At 39.0% G+C, this 20,148-nt stretch overlaps 1 protein-coding gene and 1 long non-coding RNA gene across 2 annotated transcripts; both read left to right on the top strand.

Moving 5' to 3' along the window:
• The first annotated feature begins 1,544 nt into the window (after positions 1–1,544).
• LOC113122448 (uncharacterized) lies at positions 1,545–19,463 on the top strand. The gene is made up of 7 exons (XM_026293813.1): positions 1,545–1,608; positions 17,230–17,571; positions 17,687–17,725; positions 17,871–17,981; positions 18,136–18,167; positions 18,929–18,952; positions 19,089–19,463. The coding sequence occupies exons 1-7, from the start codon at positions 1,563–1,565 to the stop codon at positions 19,140–19,142; spliced, it is 648 nt and encodes a 215-aa protein (XP_026149598.1). The 5' UTR covers positions 1,545–1,562; the 3' UTR covers positions 19,143–19,463.
• Positions 9,547–9,963, top strand: LOC113122585 (uncharacterized). Its single transcript, XR_003294876.1, has 3 exons — positions 9,547–9,589; positions 9,718–9,828; positions 9,935–9,963. It is a non-coding gene; the product is annotated as an uncharacterized LOC113122585 (long non-coding RNA).
• Positions 19,464–20,148: the final 685 nt, after the last annotated feature.

Genomic DNA, 20,148 nt, shown 5'->3' with positions numbered 1-20,148 from the left:
TGGAGAGCGTGACGACGATTTTATGGTTTATTATCTTTATGACTGTCATAAATAACGGCCATAAAAAGTGACCCCCCTTAATAGCCCCCGCCGCATAAACCAGTATACACTACTGACAGTGATGGTTGAGTAACATCAGCAATAAGCTGTGAGTCAGGTAGGCATCACTTGGTTGACAGCATCAGTGTTGGGTAAGTTACTTCCAAATGTCATACATTATATATTACCAGTTACTGTGTTTTGAAAGTAATTAGTTACATTACAATATTGCGGTCTCTGAACTGTAATGCATTACACTAATTTTACTTTACTTTCACCAAAATAACCACAGAAGTATGACTAGGCATTCTAAGATACATCCATTATACATCCAGTGGAGGTCGTACTATTTGTCCACCACAGTGTCTGAGCACAGCTGAGGTAAAAATCAGGACACTTCAGACATTTTGATGCCTAAAAAGAAATGGTAAACTAAAATTAGTCATAAACATAAGATACAGTCTATAGCTATATTTGTAGAGATGTTTTAGAAAAAACTAAGTGTAGACACTAACCAACATGCAACAATCGAAAAAGTCTCAACCACAGGAAGACTGGTTTTCAGCCATAACCACACACATCACAGATCCAGCAGTATTTAAAAATCAAGACTAAATCGACTTTTAAAAATACCTGTAAATATCAGCCCCTCCTGATGACGCTGCCCTGCTCCACTCATCACTTCAGATGCACTGATAACTGATCTTTCCAGCATGTATCAACATCTGCATTTAGCCTTGAGAGCAGGTACAAACACACTTGTACAACCAGATCTGAGAGCATTTACATCTTATAGGTTTCCTGAGAGTCATTCATGCAAACATGTGTTTAGGCCACAGGTAGAATTTCAAGCAGAAATTACACAGCAGAGGAACAATGTAAGCTTTGTTTTAACCATAATTTCTGAGTTTCTGATTCTGGGTCGAAATATTTCCTTGGCATAAATAATACTGTACTGTTGACAGATGACCATGAATAAGACTGATGACTGTCACATGGGCGGATCTACCAAAAAGACGATGAGGATGTATTTTGGTAACATCAGTAAATGAGCCCTTCAATAACACTGATGTAGTAGTTGTTTACCTGTAGAACCTGTTTTAGTCTTAAAGATGTGTGAACATGTAACAGAAACACAGCACAAGAGCAAATTATTCACATAAACATTTGCTTAAATCACATAATTGAAGATTCAGTTGTGTTTATGTAGCTTCTCTGTGGCCTGTTTAGAAGGAGTTTGTCACTTTATTTCATGAGCAGCTAAAACATAGAGCATCATTATGGTTCGGATTATAACATTGACTTGTAACTGCACTTCTATACTATGTTGAGACTGAGATCTGAAACTGTCTCCTACTCCTCAAAGCTCTTCACGTGTTATCTTGAAAGTGTGTATGTGGTCAATTTGAGCAGCAGTGAGCAGCCCAAAAATGAAAAACAAAAAACACCCGCCTCTTGATGATAAATGTGCATCCCTCCAGGGGCACACTTCTTTAATGGACAGCCCTTCAGTCATACCCACAATGATGAACTTTATCTTGATAACAGCTTCAATTCTCTGCAGCCTCAGTAAGAATTCTTAACTTTATCACTTATATTACTATTTTATGTTTAATCAGTAAATATAAAAACTTATTTACTTAGTGCACTCTTACTGATTTTTAATAAGAGCTATTGTTTACATTGATCATAGTTACAAACTGTTCAATGTCTTGTCTCTGCTGTTTGTTTCAGGCTGGATCTCAGTCTCACCTGCTGAGTCTCAGACTGTGAAGGTCCACCCTGGTGAAGAAGTCAACCTGCTGTGTCCCAACATGTCCAAATATGATGGTTTACGTTCTGGTTCAGACTGGTCAATGGGACCAAGATCAGCTGTATCTCTGTTAAACACCCGGCTAATGCAGTAGTTTCATACTGTGATGAGCTCCAACATCTCTACAGTCTTTCTCAAAATCAAACAAGTGGATTTATCAGACTCTGGGCTGTATTTCTGTGGATTTATACAAATGGTCGTCCTACTTTCAGTGTAACACGTTTAAACGTTAAAGGTAAGATTACTGTATATTCTTTTGTTCTTTTAACTCCTTTTTTCTTGGTCATTTCCTCTAATGATGCAAACATATATTCATAACTTTATTGATACCTATATGTAAAATGTTCCTACTTGAAAATAAAAATGTGATGAAGATACAAATCTGCCAAAATAAGATGCAAACTACATTTATCTCTATTTCACTGAAAGGGGACAATGAATTTGATGATGACATGGATGGTAAGTATCAAAGTGAGTTTCCTCACATTGTGCATAGCCATGTCCTAAGCATCAGAGGAAACATTTAATCCAACTAAATGATTTCTGTTGTAGAAAAGTCTGATGAAACAACCAAGCTGATGGGTGTGATCCTTGGTGGTGTGACTGTTTTCCTTTTCATGGTCATTTTTGGTCTGGTTGTTAAAATCTGGAAACTTCAGAAAGGTACTTCAAATTCTTCTGTCTTCCTCTTGTTTAAACATCTTTTGTTTCAGTGTGGTATCACTTTCTAATGAAGTGCCTTTTTAAAGTGGTTTATGGTCAAGAAGTAATTCAGGTAACCTGCTGATGATTACCTGGTTACAGTGTTCGTTTTCTTAGTTTATCATGTTAGCATTTGAGAATTTGCATTTAAAACCCATGGAAATGTCAGTTTGTAGGTACTTGTCAGAAAGTTGTACCCAAAGATCTTACACTGAATGTACATTATCTGACCTGGTGTCTTATTTCTGTCACTAAGCCAATCATGAAGAAAATAACCCACAACGGAGCAAGGTGATTCCACCTTCAAGTTACTTTTATAACATGATGAAACATGTGAAGTCATTGCTTAGTTTTTCTCTCAAACTATATGAGATGACTGCCTAAAATACCCACTATATTTACAGAATCAGGATTCTGAGGAATTAAACTACAGAACAGTGACTTTTGGTCCAAGAGCAAGAAGAAGAAAGATGGAGCCAAATGTTTTATACGCTGCAACCAGATAGACTCAGGAGGCAAATGAAACTGCAGCTCAGGGTGGAACTGGTGCCTGACTAAGCTGCTGTTCATATGAGACCAGTGGGTGGGGATGGATTACACTTATTCTTGTCAAAATTAATTTTGCAGTCAAGTTCTGATGAAGACTGTCTCATCTTGTTACAACTGCCCAGAGTCTTTTATTTTGAAAGACAGATGGAGGTCAGTGCTGGAATGAGTCCACATTTGTTTGATCAGAAGAGACGGCACAATGTGATCTGAGACCTCTGAGGTGAAAATTAGAGCACGTCTTTAAGATCTTCTGGCTTTTCAAGTTAGACATATATATGTATATTTATTAAACATTAATTGAATTGGCAGTAAATCTGTCAGTATGTGTCACATGTCTTTGTGACAAGTTTTATCTTCTGAGAACACAACACACACACATCACCTCTGAAACTGCATGACAACATGATAATGGTCAGCATTATCATGCTACTCCAAGCCAGAAGAAAAACACGCTGTTCCAACCCGGTGAAAAGTCATTCATCATTATATGATATTCATCTCTAGCAAATACATTTATAGAAATACAACTTTATGTTGTGGCCATAAATCAAGAAATGCCAGTTTCCAATCAAAGCTCACTGTTGACCAAAAGAGTAGTTGAGGGAACAAGCTTACCACACACTTCATCCATGTCTGTTTACACATCTACAGTTCCATGCCCACTGGGCACACCAACATAAGATACAAAGAAAACAGAAACCATCACATCTTATTATTGCTCCACAGCAGCACAACTACTTGAAACTCTACAGAACACATTCTACTTATTTTGTGATGTTTTTTTTTATCTCTGAGAGCAAGGGTTTGTGTGATTTGATCAAAAAGAAGACAGTAAGTATGGTATATTTTTCACCTATACTGACTAACCACAATTACACCCTCTGAGGTGAACACAAATAAAGCTGTGAACTGTGTCAAGAACAGAACCATTTTCTCCTGTCACAGTACCTCATTGTGTATCATCATTTACATGTCAATCATCCAGCCTGTTGCTGACGGGGTAGGTTTAGGTGCAGTATGCAGTGATGGGTCAACAGGGGTCCAATTAATAAATCATCTTTTATTTAGAATGGTTTACATATGTTGCATACAGAAGTAAAATGCTTGTATCCTGATAAAGAAAAACATTTGATAAAGGCTGAGATCATTCCAGATTAGACTTTTTTTAAATATATTTAATTATTTGTGCTTTTAACTTTTCTCATACTGCTTGTAGCTTTGACACATATTATATATATATATATTATATATATATATAAATCTGTGACTCTGTCAAGGTGCCCACGATTGCCCCTCAGGGTTTCCATCATCAAGTTTGCTAATGATACTGCTGTTGTAGATCATATCAGCGACCTGAGGAAATGGTGGAAGCTTTTCTTCTCTGCAGCTACAGTAAGTACAGGTATTAAGGCTTGCTTCCTGCTTCTGAAGAGTGCAGACGCTTTTCTGCTTGCTCCTGCTTCGGCCAGTTTTACTTTGCTTTTATTCCTTTTTATTTCATTTATTTTTATTTTATGATACCTATTGACCTATTGACCTATTGAGCGACTACAGCCATGGATTGTTTATATTTCAACACGTCTGGAAAAGAAAACACATTGTGCCAAAACTGCCGGATATATCTTCAGGAAATCAATGTGCTACAAATGATGATTCTTGCTCTGGAATCTGAAAAATGACTTCACGGCACGCTTCTGTTCAGACCCAGTGGTAAGAAGCCAAAACCTACTATCAGTAGTAAGTGTTATGTTGACCAAAATGCTACTCTGAACCTGGATGATACAGTGTCTTTCCCAAAACTTTCAAGAGTGGGAATTGATCAAAATGAAGCCACCTGGCATAACCTTGGTGCCAAGCCAAAGCGTCACAGAATTAGAAAGAAGAATGGTGGCACCCCAGGACCACATGTAGCATCAACAAACATACAGCTCAGTAACAGGTTTCAACCACTGTCTGAACTAAATCTTATTGAGCAAGAAATGTCTGCTGTGACTGAAAACCAAAAAAAATATCTGAGCAGGAGTGGAGTGAGACGGCTAACGGAAACATCCTCCACTCTCTGAGGCACCAGACTGGGTCTGGACGGTCATGTGAACAGCCAAAGGCTCATCTGAGAGAAGACAGGAGTGAAATAAATACTCACACCACACCAGCAACGGACCCCTCATCAGCCAAGGATCCCCCCTCAAAAGCACCTTCAATGGTGCCCCCTCCACTGCCCTGGGCCCCCCCAGCTGCATCCACATCCTCTGCAGACTCATCATTGACCATGCCATCCCCGGCTTCACCAATGGGATTTCCAAATCATTTGGAAACCTTGGTGAAATCAGGAATTAAAATGGTGCCTCGTACCCCTTAATCTGGCAAGGTCATGGGTATTATTATCAACGCCAGTGAATTCATCCCCCCAGCAAACACCACCCCCTTTGCCACCCAGGAGTATGACCTCTGTCCCTCAATCAACTAAAACGCCACCAGCTCGACCACCTCGGCCAACACCTACACCTGTCTTTCCTCAGAGCACCCCTGTCAGACCCCCCCCCCCCCCCCCCCACCTGCTCCCGGACCAAAGATCCTCACTAGCATCAATGCTGCTATCAGCAACTAGGACACCCAGGGCCTCTGCTGTTACAGGACTTATAGCCATAATAACCCACTTATCGACCTGAGGCCCAGGGAGAGCACCCAGTCAAAACATGTAGAGTGGCTAAAAGAGTGACAGTTAGACTGTCCAATCAGAGAAATCTAATTCAAGTCCCCTGCAGACAGATAGTTTCAGGTCCTACTCAAACTAAGATGAAACTTGCGGTGCTCAATGTCAGATCTTTATGTAACAAATCACTTTTAATCAATAATTTTATCTCCTCTTACAATCTTGATTTTATGTTTTTAACAGAAACATGGTTAGATAGCAGGACAGGAAATGCAGTTCTTATTGAATCCACCCCACCCAATTTTACATTTCTATCAGAATCACGAGAAAACAAAAAGGGTGGTGGCATCTGTGCCTTTTTTAGGGATAATGTGGTTACCCATAGGCTGTCATTTGGGGAGTTCTTATCATTTGAGTATGTATCTTTTAAAATGGAGCAAAAATTATCTCCCTCTGTACTTTTTATTATCATCTACAAACCTCCCCAATGCTGTCAAAATTTTATTGATGAATTTACTGAGATACTTTCAGTTGTCTTCACACAGTTTCACTGTTTGGTTATTACAGGTGATTTTAATGTTCACATGGATAAGGCCTGTGACAGAGATGCCAAAGAACTTTCTGCTGTCCTTGAAATGTATGGCCTTAGTCAGCATGTTATGGAGCCAACCCATACCAGAGGTCACACTCTGGACCTTGTCATTACTAAGGGTGTTAACGTTTCTAATGTCACTGTGATTGATGTTGCTTTGTCTGATCATTTTTGTGTCGTTTTTGATTTGTCCATAATTCCAAAAGATGCAACTGGACCTACACTTGCTCAGAAAAGACACATAAATGACAACACCAGGAAACTGTTTATGGAGATGATTAGGTTTGAAGATTTGTTGACTTCATATACCTCAAGTGTTCTGAATGACATAGATGTGATTGCTCCTCTTAAAGATAAATTAATCAGGAACAGGCAAAAGCCACCGTGGAGAAATGATGACTCGGTCAGGGCACAGAAAAGGGAGTGCCGGAAGGCCGAACGAAAATGGCGTAAATCAAAGCTCGAGGTTCATTGTGATATTTATAAGCAGATGTTGTGTGTGTTCAATGAAACTCTACGTAGAAAGAGAGAAACGTATTTTTCTGAAATCATCAATAACAGTAGTAACAACTCACGTGTTCTGTTTGCTACAGTGAGTAGGTTAACAAACCCTCCATCTCTAGTGCCACTGGAACTAATTTCAACATCCAAATGTAATGAATTTGCATTATTTTTTAATGATAAGATTCAGCGTATTAAACAGACAATTAATTGCACAAGACAGATACCAACTCTGCAGCCATCCAGGAGACACTTGGTAGAATTGACACACTTTACACCAGTAAATGACATAACAGTTGAAGAGATCATCTCCAGTCTGAGTTCATCCACCTGTTGTCTTGATGTTTTACCCACTAGATTTCTGAAATCACTACTAAGCAGTTTGTTACCACAACTCACTCAATTAGTTAATAACTCATTACAGTCTGGAACATTTCCAAGGGCTTTGAAAATTGCCGTGATCAAGCCTCTCCTGAAGAAGAGTAGTCTTGATGCTACGGTACTGAACAACTACCGGCCCATATCAAACCTGCCGTTTTTAGGCAAAATCCTTGAAAAAGTTGTTTACCAACAACTTACTAACTTTCTCATGCTAAACAACTGCTTTGATGATTTTCAGTCAGGTTTTAGGATCCATCACAGCACTGAAACTGCCCTCATCAAGGTGACAAATGACGTTCGTCTGAACACTGACGCTGGCAGAGTCTGTCTTAGTATTGCTGGATCTAAGTGCTGCTTTTGACACAGTGGACCATGTGATCCTGTTACAAAGGTTAGAGAACTGTATAGGCATCTCTGGTACTGCCCTTAAATGGTTTAAGTCCTATCTTGAAGACAGGAAGTATTTCATTGAAGTTGGTAACTGTCTCAGACCAAATGGCGTTGACATGTGGGGTCCCCCGAAGGTCCATCTTGGGACCCCTTTTGTTCAATCTTTACATGTTTCCTTTAGGCCAGTTAATACGCAGCAATAATGTGTCTACCATAACTATGCAGATGACACTCAGATTTACATTTCACAAACAGCTGGTGAATATGGACCAGTTGATTCACTGTGCCGCTGTATTGAACAGATCACTCTGTGGATGCAAAACAACTCTCTCCAAATAAACAGTGACACGACTGAAATAATCATCTTTGGGCCACAGAAACAAAGAGAAAGTGTCAGCAGTCACCTCGAGTCTCTTTCTCTAAAATTTTAAAAATCAAGTCAGAAATCTAGGGGTAATCATGGACTCAGACTTGAACTTTAACAGCCACATTAAATCGACAAAATCGTCAGCATTTTACCATCTCAAAAACATTGCCAGAATCAAAGGGATCATGTCTAAATCAGATTTGGAAAGACTCATCCATGCATTTATCTCTATCAGGTTAGATTACTGTAACGGCCTGTTCACGGGGCTCTCAAAACGAGCTGTAAGGCAGCTACAGTACATTCAGAATGCTGCTGCTCGGGTCCTGACTAAAACCAGGAAGTACAACCACATTACTACTGTTCTCAGATCGCTGCACTGGCTTCCTGTCCCTCAGAGAAAAGATTTTAAAACAGCACTGCTTTTGTATAAGTCTCTTCATGGCACAGCACCACGTCTCTGACATGTTGATGCCATATGAACCATCTCGAACTCTGAGAACATCAGGGACATGCCTTCTGCTCGTGCCCAGAGTCAGGACAAAACAGGGAGAAGCAGCGTTTCAGTTCTTTGCAGCTAAAACCTGGAATAGTCTTCCTGATGATGTTAGACAAGCCTCATCTCTGGCAATGTTTAAGTCTTTTTAATGTGGCCTATAACATATGACAACTGACAGTGTTTTATCCAAAGTGATTTATTTGCACTCAGTTTCCTTTAATATTAATTTCACTTTTAATTCTTGCTTATGTATTTTTAACCTTTTATTTTATTTTATTTTATTTCTGTAAAGCACTTTGAATTACTCTGTGTATGAATTGTGCTATATAAATAAACTTGCCTTGCCTTACCTATTAAATTGTTCTCAGCACGAAATACATTTCCAACCTGTTTCAACCAATGATCCACTTTAAAGTTCAACTTGCATATGATTATTATTGAATTCATTAAAGTATTGTTGTTTAGTTGAGGAGTAAATGTACTGGAACTGGTTTATTTAACTTCCATGATAATGAGAATTACAGATTGATTATTTGAGGAATAAATGTCCTGTTATCTGTGCTGTTTGTTTCAGGCTGGGTCTCTGTCTCAGGGTCTGAGTCTCAGACTGTGCAGGTCCAGCCTGGTTAAGAAGTCACCCTGCTGTGTCCCAACATTTCCACAATTCCAACCCAGACAGACTGGTTCAGACTGGTCAACAGAACTAAGTCCAGCTGTGTCTCCTCTTTGTACCAGTCTGATAGGAAGCCCTTTATTCTGTCATGGATTTCAAAATGGAAGATATGAAATGAGCTCCAACTATCCACTGTCTTTCTGAAAATCAAGCATGTGGATTTATCTGACTCTGGACTGTATTTCTGAGGATTTTACATTAAAAAAGTCATTCAAAAAAAGTCACAGTCATTGCCAAAGTAATAGAGTTAAATGTTCAAGGTGAGAATGTAGGTCACAATAACATCCTTCTTTACTCATCACATGTATTTGTATCTATACTTTATTCTCATAGTAGCATGAAAACAGAACAAATAATATCTGTCATACTATTTCATTCCCATCCCTTTTGAAATGTAATGGAGAAACTGATGATGAGGTGGATTTTAAGAAAAGTAAGTTTACTCCTTCCCTCTCTGAAGATTTGATTGTGGACATTAACACAGTTTGAGTAATTTCAGGATTAACAAAATGTAAAGACACCAGATGAAAACAGAGTGTAAAGCTATCATTTCGATTTTAGATGAGAGTGATCGGAGGATAAACCTGATCACTGTGATCCTGGGCAGTCTGACTGTTCTCCTCACTATAGTCATTGTTGGTCTGGCTGTTAAAATCAGGAAACTTCAGACAGGTACGAGAAATGTAGAATTTGCTGCATATCATCCTCTAAATCTTTTCATCATGATGGACTAATCCAAAGCAAAAAAAGTAATCAGACTTTCGTCTTTGCCATTTAGCCGTGCATGAACAAAAAGTGGCAGAAATAAACAAGGTAAGACCATTTTTTCCTTATATAAACTCTACATTATACAGGAATGGGCCCAGTGTTCATTAACCATATGTGCAACAAAGCCCTGCAGCAATAGAGACAATTTATCAAACACCTGTTTAACTAGCTGAAGCTAACTTTTTACAACTAAAACAGTGTACATGTATACTTCCACAGTCATAAGGTGTTTTTCATGCTAATAGCAGGAAATTGTTGCCCTGACTAAGAAGGCAGCATCACATTTTCTAGAAAACAAACAAAAAAAAAAACATCAGATACAAGTCTGAAACAGATAAGATATAACATGTTGAATACTCACGTTTTACACAGGTCCGTTGATGAGGAAGTACACAGAGGCGGCTGGGGTGGTTCAGCTGATTATAGGTTTTATTCAAACTATACAGAGCGCTCTGGAGATCAACCCTCATGGGACACACGGAGAGATCTGAGCTCTAGGCGAAATCTATAGAATGTATATACCTTGTAACTTGGTCACCACCCTACATGGCAGTACTTTTCCACAAAAGGAATTCGGACCATTACCATATATGGAGTTGTTATTCCCTTTACCTTCCTTCATAGTAAAGACATAGTGAAGAGCGGTGACCCTGTCACGTGTCTAAACATATAGGATTACACTATACTGCAATACTAGTCACAGAGTGTGTCTGCATTCCCACAAACACTTCCAAACAGCTGAGAACAATGGAGACTATGAAACTTATCGGTGGCAAAAATTGAAAATAAAAGTCAGACTGACACCACAGCTGCAATTACATCAAGATTCTTGTTTCATTATTTTAATTTGATTTAGCTAAAATGTGACTAAGACTAAAAATATTTGCTTGATTACCAAATCAACTTAGTTGTAACCTAAACAGTGTGTGACTATAATCACTCTGACTTATAGAATCAAGGCTCTGATGACTTGAACTATGCCACACTAAGTTTCCAGGCAAAGCCTAAAAGAAGCCGAAGGCCTGCATCAGAGAGACAGCTGGAGCCAAATGTTGTGTACGCTGCCACCAGATAAACTCAGAACACAAGAGGAACTGCAGCTCAGCATGGCACTGACGCTTTAACTTACTCATCTGCTTTCATGCTTTTGTATGTTGATAGGAGGTTGAAGGAGTCACAAATATTAAACTATAAACTTTGAACCATATTCAGCCTGTGTGTTTGATCAGGCTTCTGTTTGCCTCTGTCTGTTCTAGTCTCTGTCTCTTCTTTTTCCTGAGAGGAAGAGAAATGTACTTGATGTGTCATGGAGGAGGAGTCACAACGGGTGCCGAGGGTCATCTAATGTACTTATAGGGAGACTGAAACCGTCTGTAGGGGAGGAGTGAGTGAGGTACAGCACATCACTTGTTTGACAGGAAGAGACAACGCAGTGTGGTCTGAGTACAACTGAGGTGAACTTCTTGAGTCCTGTAATTTCAAAGGTCTGTGTGAAAGTAGTCAAGGATGCACTGAAAACCAAACTGTAATAAAGTGTCCACCACAGAAGACTTCAGCCATGACCACAAACATCAGTGGTCTGGCTACTCTCATACAACAAGAGTGTATGTCAGTTGTTAAATATATCATTTAGTTAAATCTCTCCATTTGTCATTACTTTACACAAACTTCATGACTTCAACACAGTTTCAGGTCACACTTTCATCTGTCAGGTTTCTAATGTTGAGTGGTGCTCACTAAACACAGTCGGGCAATAAAACAATAACAGGTGTTCTTAGGACCAACAGCACCAACAGCATGAAGGACAAAAAGAGACAGAAGCTGTCGTCTACCAGAGCCCCGCCCTGTGTCTCTCTGTGGCTGTACTTAGACACAGCAAGGCTTTGAGCTGAGCACTGATGTCAGCATGTTAACACGGCCACAATATCAACGCAGGGGACGTCAAATGTATTTGCAGTGAAAACTACAAAAGTCAGTCCAGTCCAAAGGCAAAACATGGCATCATAAAACATGTCAGTCTCCTTGTACTAGACCTTCCACTGTGGTCCCTTTTCAGCTATAATGTTACTGGACACCTGCTGAAGCTAAAGTGCATATACAAAGTCATTGCACTTGTACAGTAAGTCTGAGCATCAAGAAGAAACACAAGACTCCCTGCCCCTCTAACTCCCTTTATTTCTCTGCAGCCTTGGTAAATACTGGCACATTACCACAGCACCAAGGAATGTAATCAATAACACATCACAATTTAAATGTGCACATCAGGATTCAATCGCTGTCGTTGCCATGTTACAGTAACTTTATATTATAGGCTCAGGGATAAATGTCTTGTTATCTGTGCTGTTTGTTTCAGGCTGGGTCTCTGTCTCAGGGTCTGAGTCTCAAACTGTGCAGGTCCAGCCTGGTGAAGAAGTCACCCTGCTGTGTCCCAACATTTCAACAACTCCAACCCAGACAGACTGGCTCAGACTGAAGTCCAGAACCAAGTCCAGCTGTGTCTCCTCTTTGTACCAGTCTGAAGGCAGAACTTCATTCTGTCATGGATTTCAAAATGGAAAATATGAAGTGAGCTCCAACGTCTGATGATGAACAACTGAGCTGAGTCTTGACTTAATATTGAAATAATGATAAAGTGAATTCTGAGTATTTTTCTTTACTTTTATTCATGTAAACATTCTGTTACTTGTGAAGGTTTTTACAATCTAAAATCATTTGTTTTGTATTCATGGGGAATATTAACTGTGTCTCATTTAGATGAGTGTGTCAGTGAGAGCCTTATGACTGTGACCCTGGGCTGTCTGACTGTGGGCTTCATGATGGTTGTCACTGGTCTGGCTGTTAAAATCAGGAAACAGCAGAAAGGTACAGTTTAATTTGTGGCACATCCTGTTGAACACCGTATCATGCTGTGATAAACGAATCAACAGCAAAGTATTTGCTCATTGATATTTAACTTACACATTAACCTTCTGCCTCTTTAACCCAGGCTAAAAAAATATGAATCATAATCACAATGTGCTGAAACACTCATTTCTCAACTTGCTGAGCAATAAATTCATTTTGTTTTCTGCCATTTTTGCTGGAAACATGTGCCAGTGCAGATTTTGAGTGATTTCTGAGAAATAGTGAGTGAGATACAGTATGTGACTCTCAGTACTGGGGCTTACAGGTTCTGGTCTCTAAATACATGGACTCTGCAGCACTGAGGTTCCTTCCAGAGACAAGAAGAAGCAGGACACCAGAAGTGGAAACTCATGTTTCTTATACGGCCTGCAGATAGACTCATGAAGCAACTGGAGCTGCAACTCAGAATATAAGTGTTGGTCATATTAATCTTGCTGATTTGCTTTTCTATGTTGTGGCTTTATGTTTTTTTGTAATAATGTACTAATAAAATTAAGAGTTTGAATTTTTTGGCTCATATTTCTTTTATTTTCTTGGTCAAAGTCACTGCTGTTGTTTTGTCTGCCTCTAATCTTCATCTTAGAGCAGCAAGGATGTATTTGACGTTTGATGAGGAGGAGCCATGACAGGACAGTGATGACACTGATGGCAAACTGACTCATGGGGGGAGTCAAATGGTCTGTAGGTGGAGTAGGTGGAGTGTGGGCTGAGTGAGATACACATCAGAAACTTACAGGAAGAGACAGCAGAGTGTGGTCTGAGCACGACTGACATGAAAGTGGAAAGTTTGTAGCAAAGCCTCTGTACATAACATAAATGCTCCAAAACCAACAGAATAAGCCAGCAGCCTGTGGTGGCAAACAGCAAGTCAAATATAAAGTCCACTCCAAGGAGACGTCAAATATGACCAACCATCAAGTCATTTCCTGTTTTCAAGGAAGACAGTAACATTACTTTGGCATATGAAGAGATTTGACATAAACTTACTCTCCCTTAACAAGCCACATCAATATCTCTCTCCAAAGCTGATGAAGCTGTTTTGCCAGAGTAGACATCCACAATAACCTACTCAGATATAATCTCAGGTTACACTCATCTCTCAGAATTCTAATTCATTTCACTGTAGCTCAGACATGACGACTGAAAAAAGCAACTGGTTTCCTGAACATACCAGGACTGACCGTTTCTGTTTGCATCTGTGGAGCCATGTTGTAATAACTGACAGTCCAAGGCCAGGTTTTCATTTATTCAGTAACTTCATAGTAGCTATGATTTGTAATCAGTGGACAGGTAAACTGTGGATAGATCTGAGCAAAGTGCATTAAACTAACTAAGCTTCTATTTTAGGGAGGGTCTGAAGGGAGGGAGGAGTTGTTAGGTCCCCATCACATCTCTGACAGAAAAGAAACAGCACTGTGTGATGTGAGACTGAATTACTTTAGAATAAATCATCCACTGCAGAATGTAGGAAACATTTCCACAAGACTGAATTTTTCACATTTACCTGGATTTTGAACTTAAACTTGTCTCTGTTGTGTCCTCACATTGTGAATGTGTATAAAAACATTTCAAGGGTGTAGATTTCTGCCCTGGCTGTGTTTGTGGGAAAGCAACAAGTCTCACACCTCCCTCCCCCCATCATTTTCCACTGCACTGAAAATGCTATTTATACTAGGCCATAATGAAAGCCACAGCAAGAATGGTCTTCAGCTCTCTGCTATAAACTACATGCAACAAAAGCTGCACCACCTTCACACCTACTTTTAAAATAAAAATGTTTGTTGTACATGTAGAAATGTCATTTCCTTCTTTAGTTTATCATCATACATCAGCAAACTGCAGCAGAAAAATGGCTTGTGCACTTGCACAGTGAGGTGATGTTGCCTTCTTCAGTATAAAGTGACCTACAGTACAAATGTGTAGTAGAGCTCAACAGGTGAGGGTCATTTCATGGTAGGTCTCAACTATAAATAGTACAAAATATTGATAGCTCTTTACTGAACTGGCTGCAGGAGCAGAAAGTCGTGTCTCTTGGCACAGTACTTAGCAGCAGTTTATAATTTCCTGTAAGCCACTGTTTGCAATTTCCTGGTTTTCTGCACAAATTTCTCTGTTCATGAGTCAAGCATACAGAAAACATTGAACAGGCATGGTATCAATGGTAGAACAGCAGAGAGGAAGTTGGTTCTCTCCTAAAAAGATGTGATAAAAGACCTAATGAAAGCTGTTCACACCACATGTCCTAAGAATATGGATGAGCTGAAGCAGTTCTGTAGGCAAGAAGGGTCCAAAGTTCCTCGTAAACGTTGTGCAGGTCTTACCCACAACTACAAGAAGTGCTTCCTCAAGATTATTGCTGAGAATTACTGTTCAACCAGTTACTACATCACTGTTTCCATGACTTTGTCCACCATCATTGTACAATATGTTTAATGGGTATGTTACACAAGAACATGAAAGTTTCTGAATATTTTATCACCTTAGAAATATTTGTTGAAACTTGTGACTTTGGTGAAGATCAGATCACATCTCATCACATTTGTCAGCAGAAAACCAGGAAACTACAAACAGTGCCATTACTTTGTCTTGTAACTGTATAACCTCTGTAACTATGTGGTTTTGTTTGGTGCTTCTCAAACAGCTGATGATACAATAAACCAACAAATATCAAAGTGGAACCAAGTGGAAGTAATTAGTGAGTGAAAACACTGCAGGCTGTACAACAGAAACACTCATACAAGTGTGGTACTGAAGGAATTAGTGCAGTGGAAAAGTATGACTTTATCAATATGGAGGAAATCTGAGTGCTGTACGAATATTTTGCATATATGGTTGCTGGCACTTTTACCACAAGACAATTCATTTTAATCTGCAATCATAGTTGAGTTTGGTTCAAAATGTGTTTAGGACAAAGACGAGGACACACACAACTCACTGGTGCTTCCATAGAACAAAAAAGTTCTCCATTCTCTGTTCTTAGCAATGTATATAAAGCCAAAATCTTAGCCCTACATACACTGCAATCACATGAATACAACTCTTATCTGTTCACACCCACCCATGTACCTTTACACTACTGTACATGTGCTACCAATCAGCATACAAACAGCACCATGTGTGACCATGTGTGGCTGGTATAGTGTGTTATAGAGGTGTAACAGTGCACAAATATCATGGCTTGGTATGTAACTCAGTTTTCAATTTGTGGTTCATTTCATTTTTTTGTACAATGAGGAAAAAAGTACATTATAAAATTGCTGACTGTGCTGACTATGAACTCAATAATAACACATAATGCTGGTATAACCCTCTGGCTACAATGTGGACAAGAAGGGCTCAATCACCTTTAAGATGTTAGTTTCCCCTAAACAATTTGTCTTTGTCCATTGTTGTATTGCACATGAAAGATGTTCCCAAAAAGAAAAACTTCATAAGGGATGGACTTCTAGCTCAGGCTAAAGTAACCGCATGTGTTTTGTTTATTAAGCTGTCACCCTACCAAAAGTCCAACACCAGAATGGTCCAGTACAAATACATGAAACCTTACAGCCCTATAACATAACTAGTGGTCATTGTCGTCTACAAGATAAACTTAGAAAAACCCATTTAGGGTCACTCTTTGTTAAAAGTTCAACCGTACATACATTAATAAAAATCTCCTTTCTGGAAGTTTATGTTTTCTGTAATATGATGAAATGACATTGAAAACATTGAGGCTCTGCATTATTTTCCTGATATATGGTCAGTTTGAGCAACAGTATAAGAGATCACAAGAGAAAAAAACAAACCACCCGCCTCTTGATGTTAAATGTGCATCCTTCCAGGCGTGAACATGTAACAGAAACACAGCACAAGAGCAAATTATTCACATAAACATTTGCTTAAATCACATAATTGAAGATTCAGTTGTGTTTATGTAGCTTCTCTGTGGCCTGTTTAGAAGGAGTTTGTCACTTTATTTCATGAGCAGCTAAAACATAGAGCATCATTATGGTTCTGATTATAACATTGACTTGTAACTGCACTTCTATACTATGTTGAGACTGAGATATGCAAAATGTATGAGGTCAGTTTGAGCAGCAGTGAGCAGCCCAAAAACGAAAAACAAAAACCACCCGCCTCTTGATGTTAAATGTGCATCCTTCCAGGGGCACACTTCTTTAATGGACAGCCCTTCAGTCATACGCACAATGATGAACTTTATCTTGATAACAGCTTCAATTCTCTGCAGCCTCAGTAAGAATTCTCAACTTTATCACTTATATTACTATTTTATGTTTAATCAGTAAATATAAAAACTTATTTACTTAGTGCACTCTTACTGATTTTTAACAAGAGCTATTGTTTACATTGATCGTAGTTACAAACTGTTCAATGTCTTGTCTCTGCTGTTTGTTTCAGGCTGGATCTCAGTCTCAGCTGCTGAGTCTCAGACTGTGAAGGTCCAACCTGGTGAAGAAGTCAACCTGCTGTGTCCCAACATGTCCAAATATAATGATTTGATGTTCTGGTTCAAACTGGTCAATGGGACCAAGATGGGCTGCATCTCTGTTATGTACAAAACAAATCATTATGTTTCATATTGTGATGGATTTCAAAGTGAAACATTTGAAATGAGCTCCAACATCTCTACAGTCTTTCTCAAAATCAAACAAGTGGATTTATCGGACTCTGGGCTGTATTTCTGTGGAGTTTATACAGGTGGACAGATGCTTTTCAATACAGTACATCTGAATGTTAAAGGTAAGACTAAAGTCTGTTCTTTCTTTTGATTGTTGTTTGTTGGATTTTTCCTGTAACAAATTTTAATAAACTATTAAGTCTGCCATTACTAAAATGATCTAAACCTCTTTAAAAGGAAGTGTTGGACTACATGAAGCAGACAGCAAGTGCAGAAGTAAGAGTTTGCTCAAGATTTTTCTTTTATTGTGGAGCTTATTAGGCCTTTAAGTTGCAGAACTTTATAGTTATTACATTTATATTTTCACCAGGTCTCCAGACTAAAAAGACAAATTAGTCTAACATGATTATCTTTCTTGTAGCTGAGTCTGATGGAACATCAAAGCTGATAAGTGTGATCCTGGGCGGTGTGACAGTTTCACTTGTAGTGCTCATCATTGGTCTGACTGTTCAAAACAGGAAATTTCAGAGAGGTACTTTTCAGAGCTACTGTCTCTATATATATTTCACTTTGTTGCTCCTAGAAATTCTCTTACATTTGTCTCAATGTGCTTGAAAATGAAAAAGCTCCTGGTTTAACAGACTCTGATCAATTAACTGACCAGATATTCTGTTTTTGTCACTTAGCTAATGAAGAAGAGACTGTAGAGCAAAGTGAGGTGAGCACAACTTTTTTATATCTTTTTGAAACAGCCTGACAGAACAACAGGACTTTTGGGTCCTTCTTTACAGAAGTGCTTTAGCTCAGACACATTTATATGTTGTCTGGTGTGAACAGTTCTCCTGAGGTCCTTCCCAGCATCTTCATGGGGTTATGGTCTGGGCTTTGTGTGGGCCACGGCAGAAGGCTCATCAAAAAGACTCAAGTTGTGCAAACTCCTGACTCATTTGTGTCACTGCTGCTGTGTCTCACAAGTCCCATGACTTTATTAATCACTGAGCTCCTTTGATTGCTGAAGTTGAGCAACATGGCAGAAACTTTTGTTAAAAATGAAATGACAAGTATAAATCACAGCTGTAATAAAATCATTTTTCATTTTTACATTATACATATTCTTGTCTTGGACACAAAAAGCATGCAGAGATGTTGGTTTCTCTTCATTACAGGAGCTCTAGCCCCTACCCTGCAGTTTTACTGCTTTGCCTCTTTTAGTGTATTATTTCCTATTACCACCCACAGACTGTGCTCAGCCTTGCCCACTGTGGCCAAACACAAACACTGAAGTGTACAGATCTGCTTGTCTTCATTTCTCATATGACTTGTTTTTATCCTTCCTCTTCACACAGTGGTCATATACACATTCATATGCATGCATCCTATTACAGCCAATAAAGGCAGACACTGTGGTGCTCAGCTACAGGTGACAGTACGTGTCCTTATCATCATTAATCTAATATTGTTCTTTCCTCCCCCTGACAGAATGCAGAAGAAGGCATCTATACGGTGAGTACTCTGAATGATGTAATAGAGATGAGCTGACTGAGGTTGAATTGAACATTTCCACAATCATGTCAACAACTGCTGTTCTGCTCTCACAGCCTACACTGAATTTCTCCTTTTCTCCCGGTCTCCTTCTCAGGGTTTGACTCCTCATGCCCAGGACACATACGAAACTATCGGCAACAAGAAGTGACACAATAAGTGAAAGTCCAGAACAAATGTTTTCTACCTAAAACCTTTGTATTTGTATTTATGTGTTGCATATCATACGCTGCATAGATTGTTGAGGGAATGTGAGATCCTTAGCTGTTGTACAAAGAACATGAAGTGAAGCAAGATAAGACAGAAAAAGAGAAGTTCAGCTAAGGGGTTGGCATTTCTCAGAAAAGCTTTTCTGTAAAGGATATTGTTTCCATTCAGACATGTACACTGTTATTATACAAACATTTTTCATGACTAATGCTTTAGAAAGCCTTTCATATTAATAAATGTATATATTTTTATAAATCAAAAATTCATGAGTGTTTGAGATCTATATTTTTTGTGTGTAGGTGTATTCAAAGTGCTTTCTATACCCAATTGCTAAGTGGCCCTAACTCTTTTATATAGACTATACTGCCAGCTTCCTTCCTCTTCGAGTCTATTTTAAATATATCAGTAGCTTTTTCTGAACTAATTAGTCTCTGGGTTCACTGATCTTCACATACTCCATTACTGTGAATGTTTATTGGGAGTGTTCAATAAAGACGTGAGAAATAAGAATTGTTTGTGTGTTATTAGCTGAAACACATTGTGCTTGTCTATTGTTGTAACTTATATGAAGATCAAATCACATTTGATGGTTAATTTTTTGCATAAACCTGTCTGACGTTTTTTCTGTAACAGGAAAGACAAGATTCATTTGTAAAAATGTTTTTTTTAAACAAACATTTATGAGGGTGGATATAGAATATAACTGATATAGCATGTGTATATGGGCACTGAGTTCTTCCTGGTGCAGGACAGTGTCCACCCTCATGTGTTCAGAGTGTGTAGACTGTTCCTGGATGATGAAGGAAGTGATGCCATTGACTGGCTGTTACGGCCACCGGCCTTTCTACTCCTCTTCCCCCCTGTATTGCCTTGTGTTTCCCTTGTTCTGTCTGTGGACTCCGGGCTGTGTGTGTCTTAGATCCAGGAAGACCAACACCCATCCGTGA

Source organism: Mastacembelus armatus, chromosome 18 (genome assembly GCF_900324485.2).
Source record: "Mastacembelus armatus chromosome 18, fMasArm1.2, whole genome shotgun sequence".
In the NCBI taxonomy this organism is placed as follows: Eukaryota; Metazoa; Chordata; class Actinopteri; order Synbranchiformes; family Mastacembelidae; genus Mastacembelus; species Mastacembelus armatus.
The sequence above is the reverse complement of the archived record's forward strand: the minus strand, read 5'-3'. Positions and strand labels throughout refer to the sequence as shown.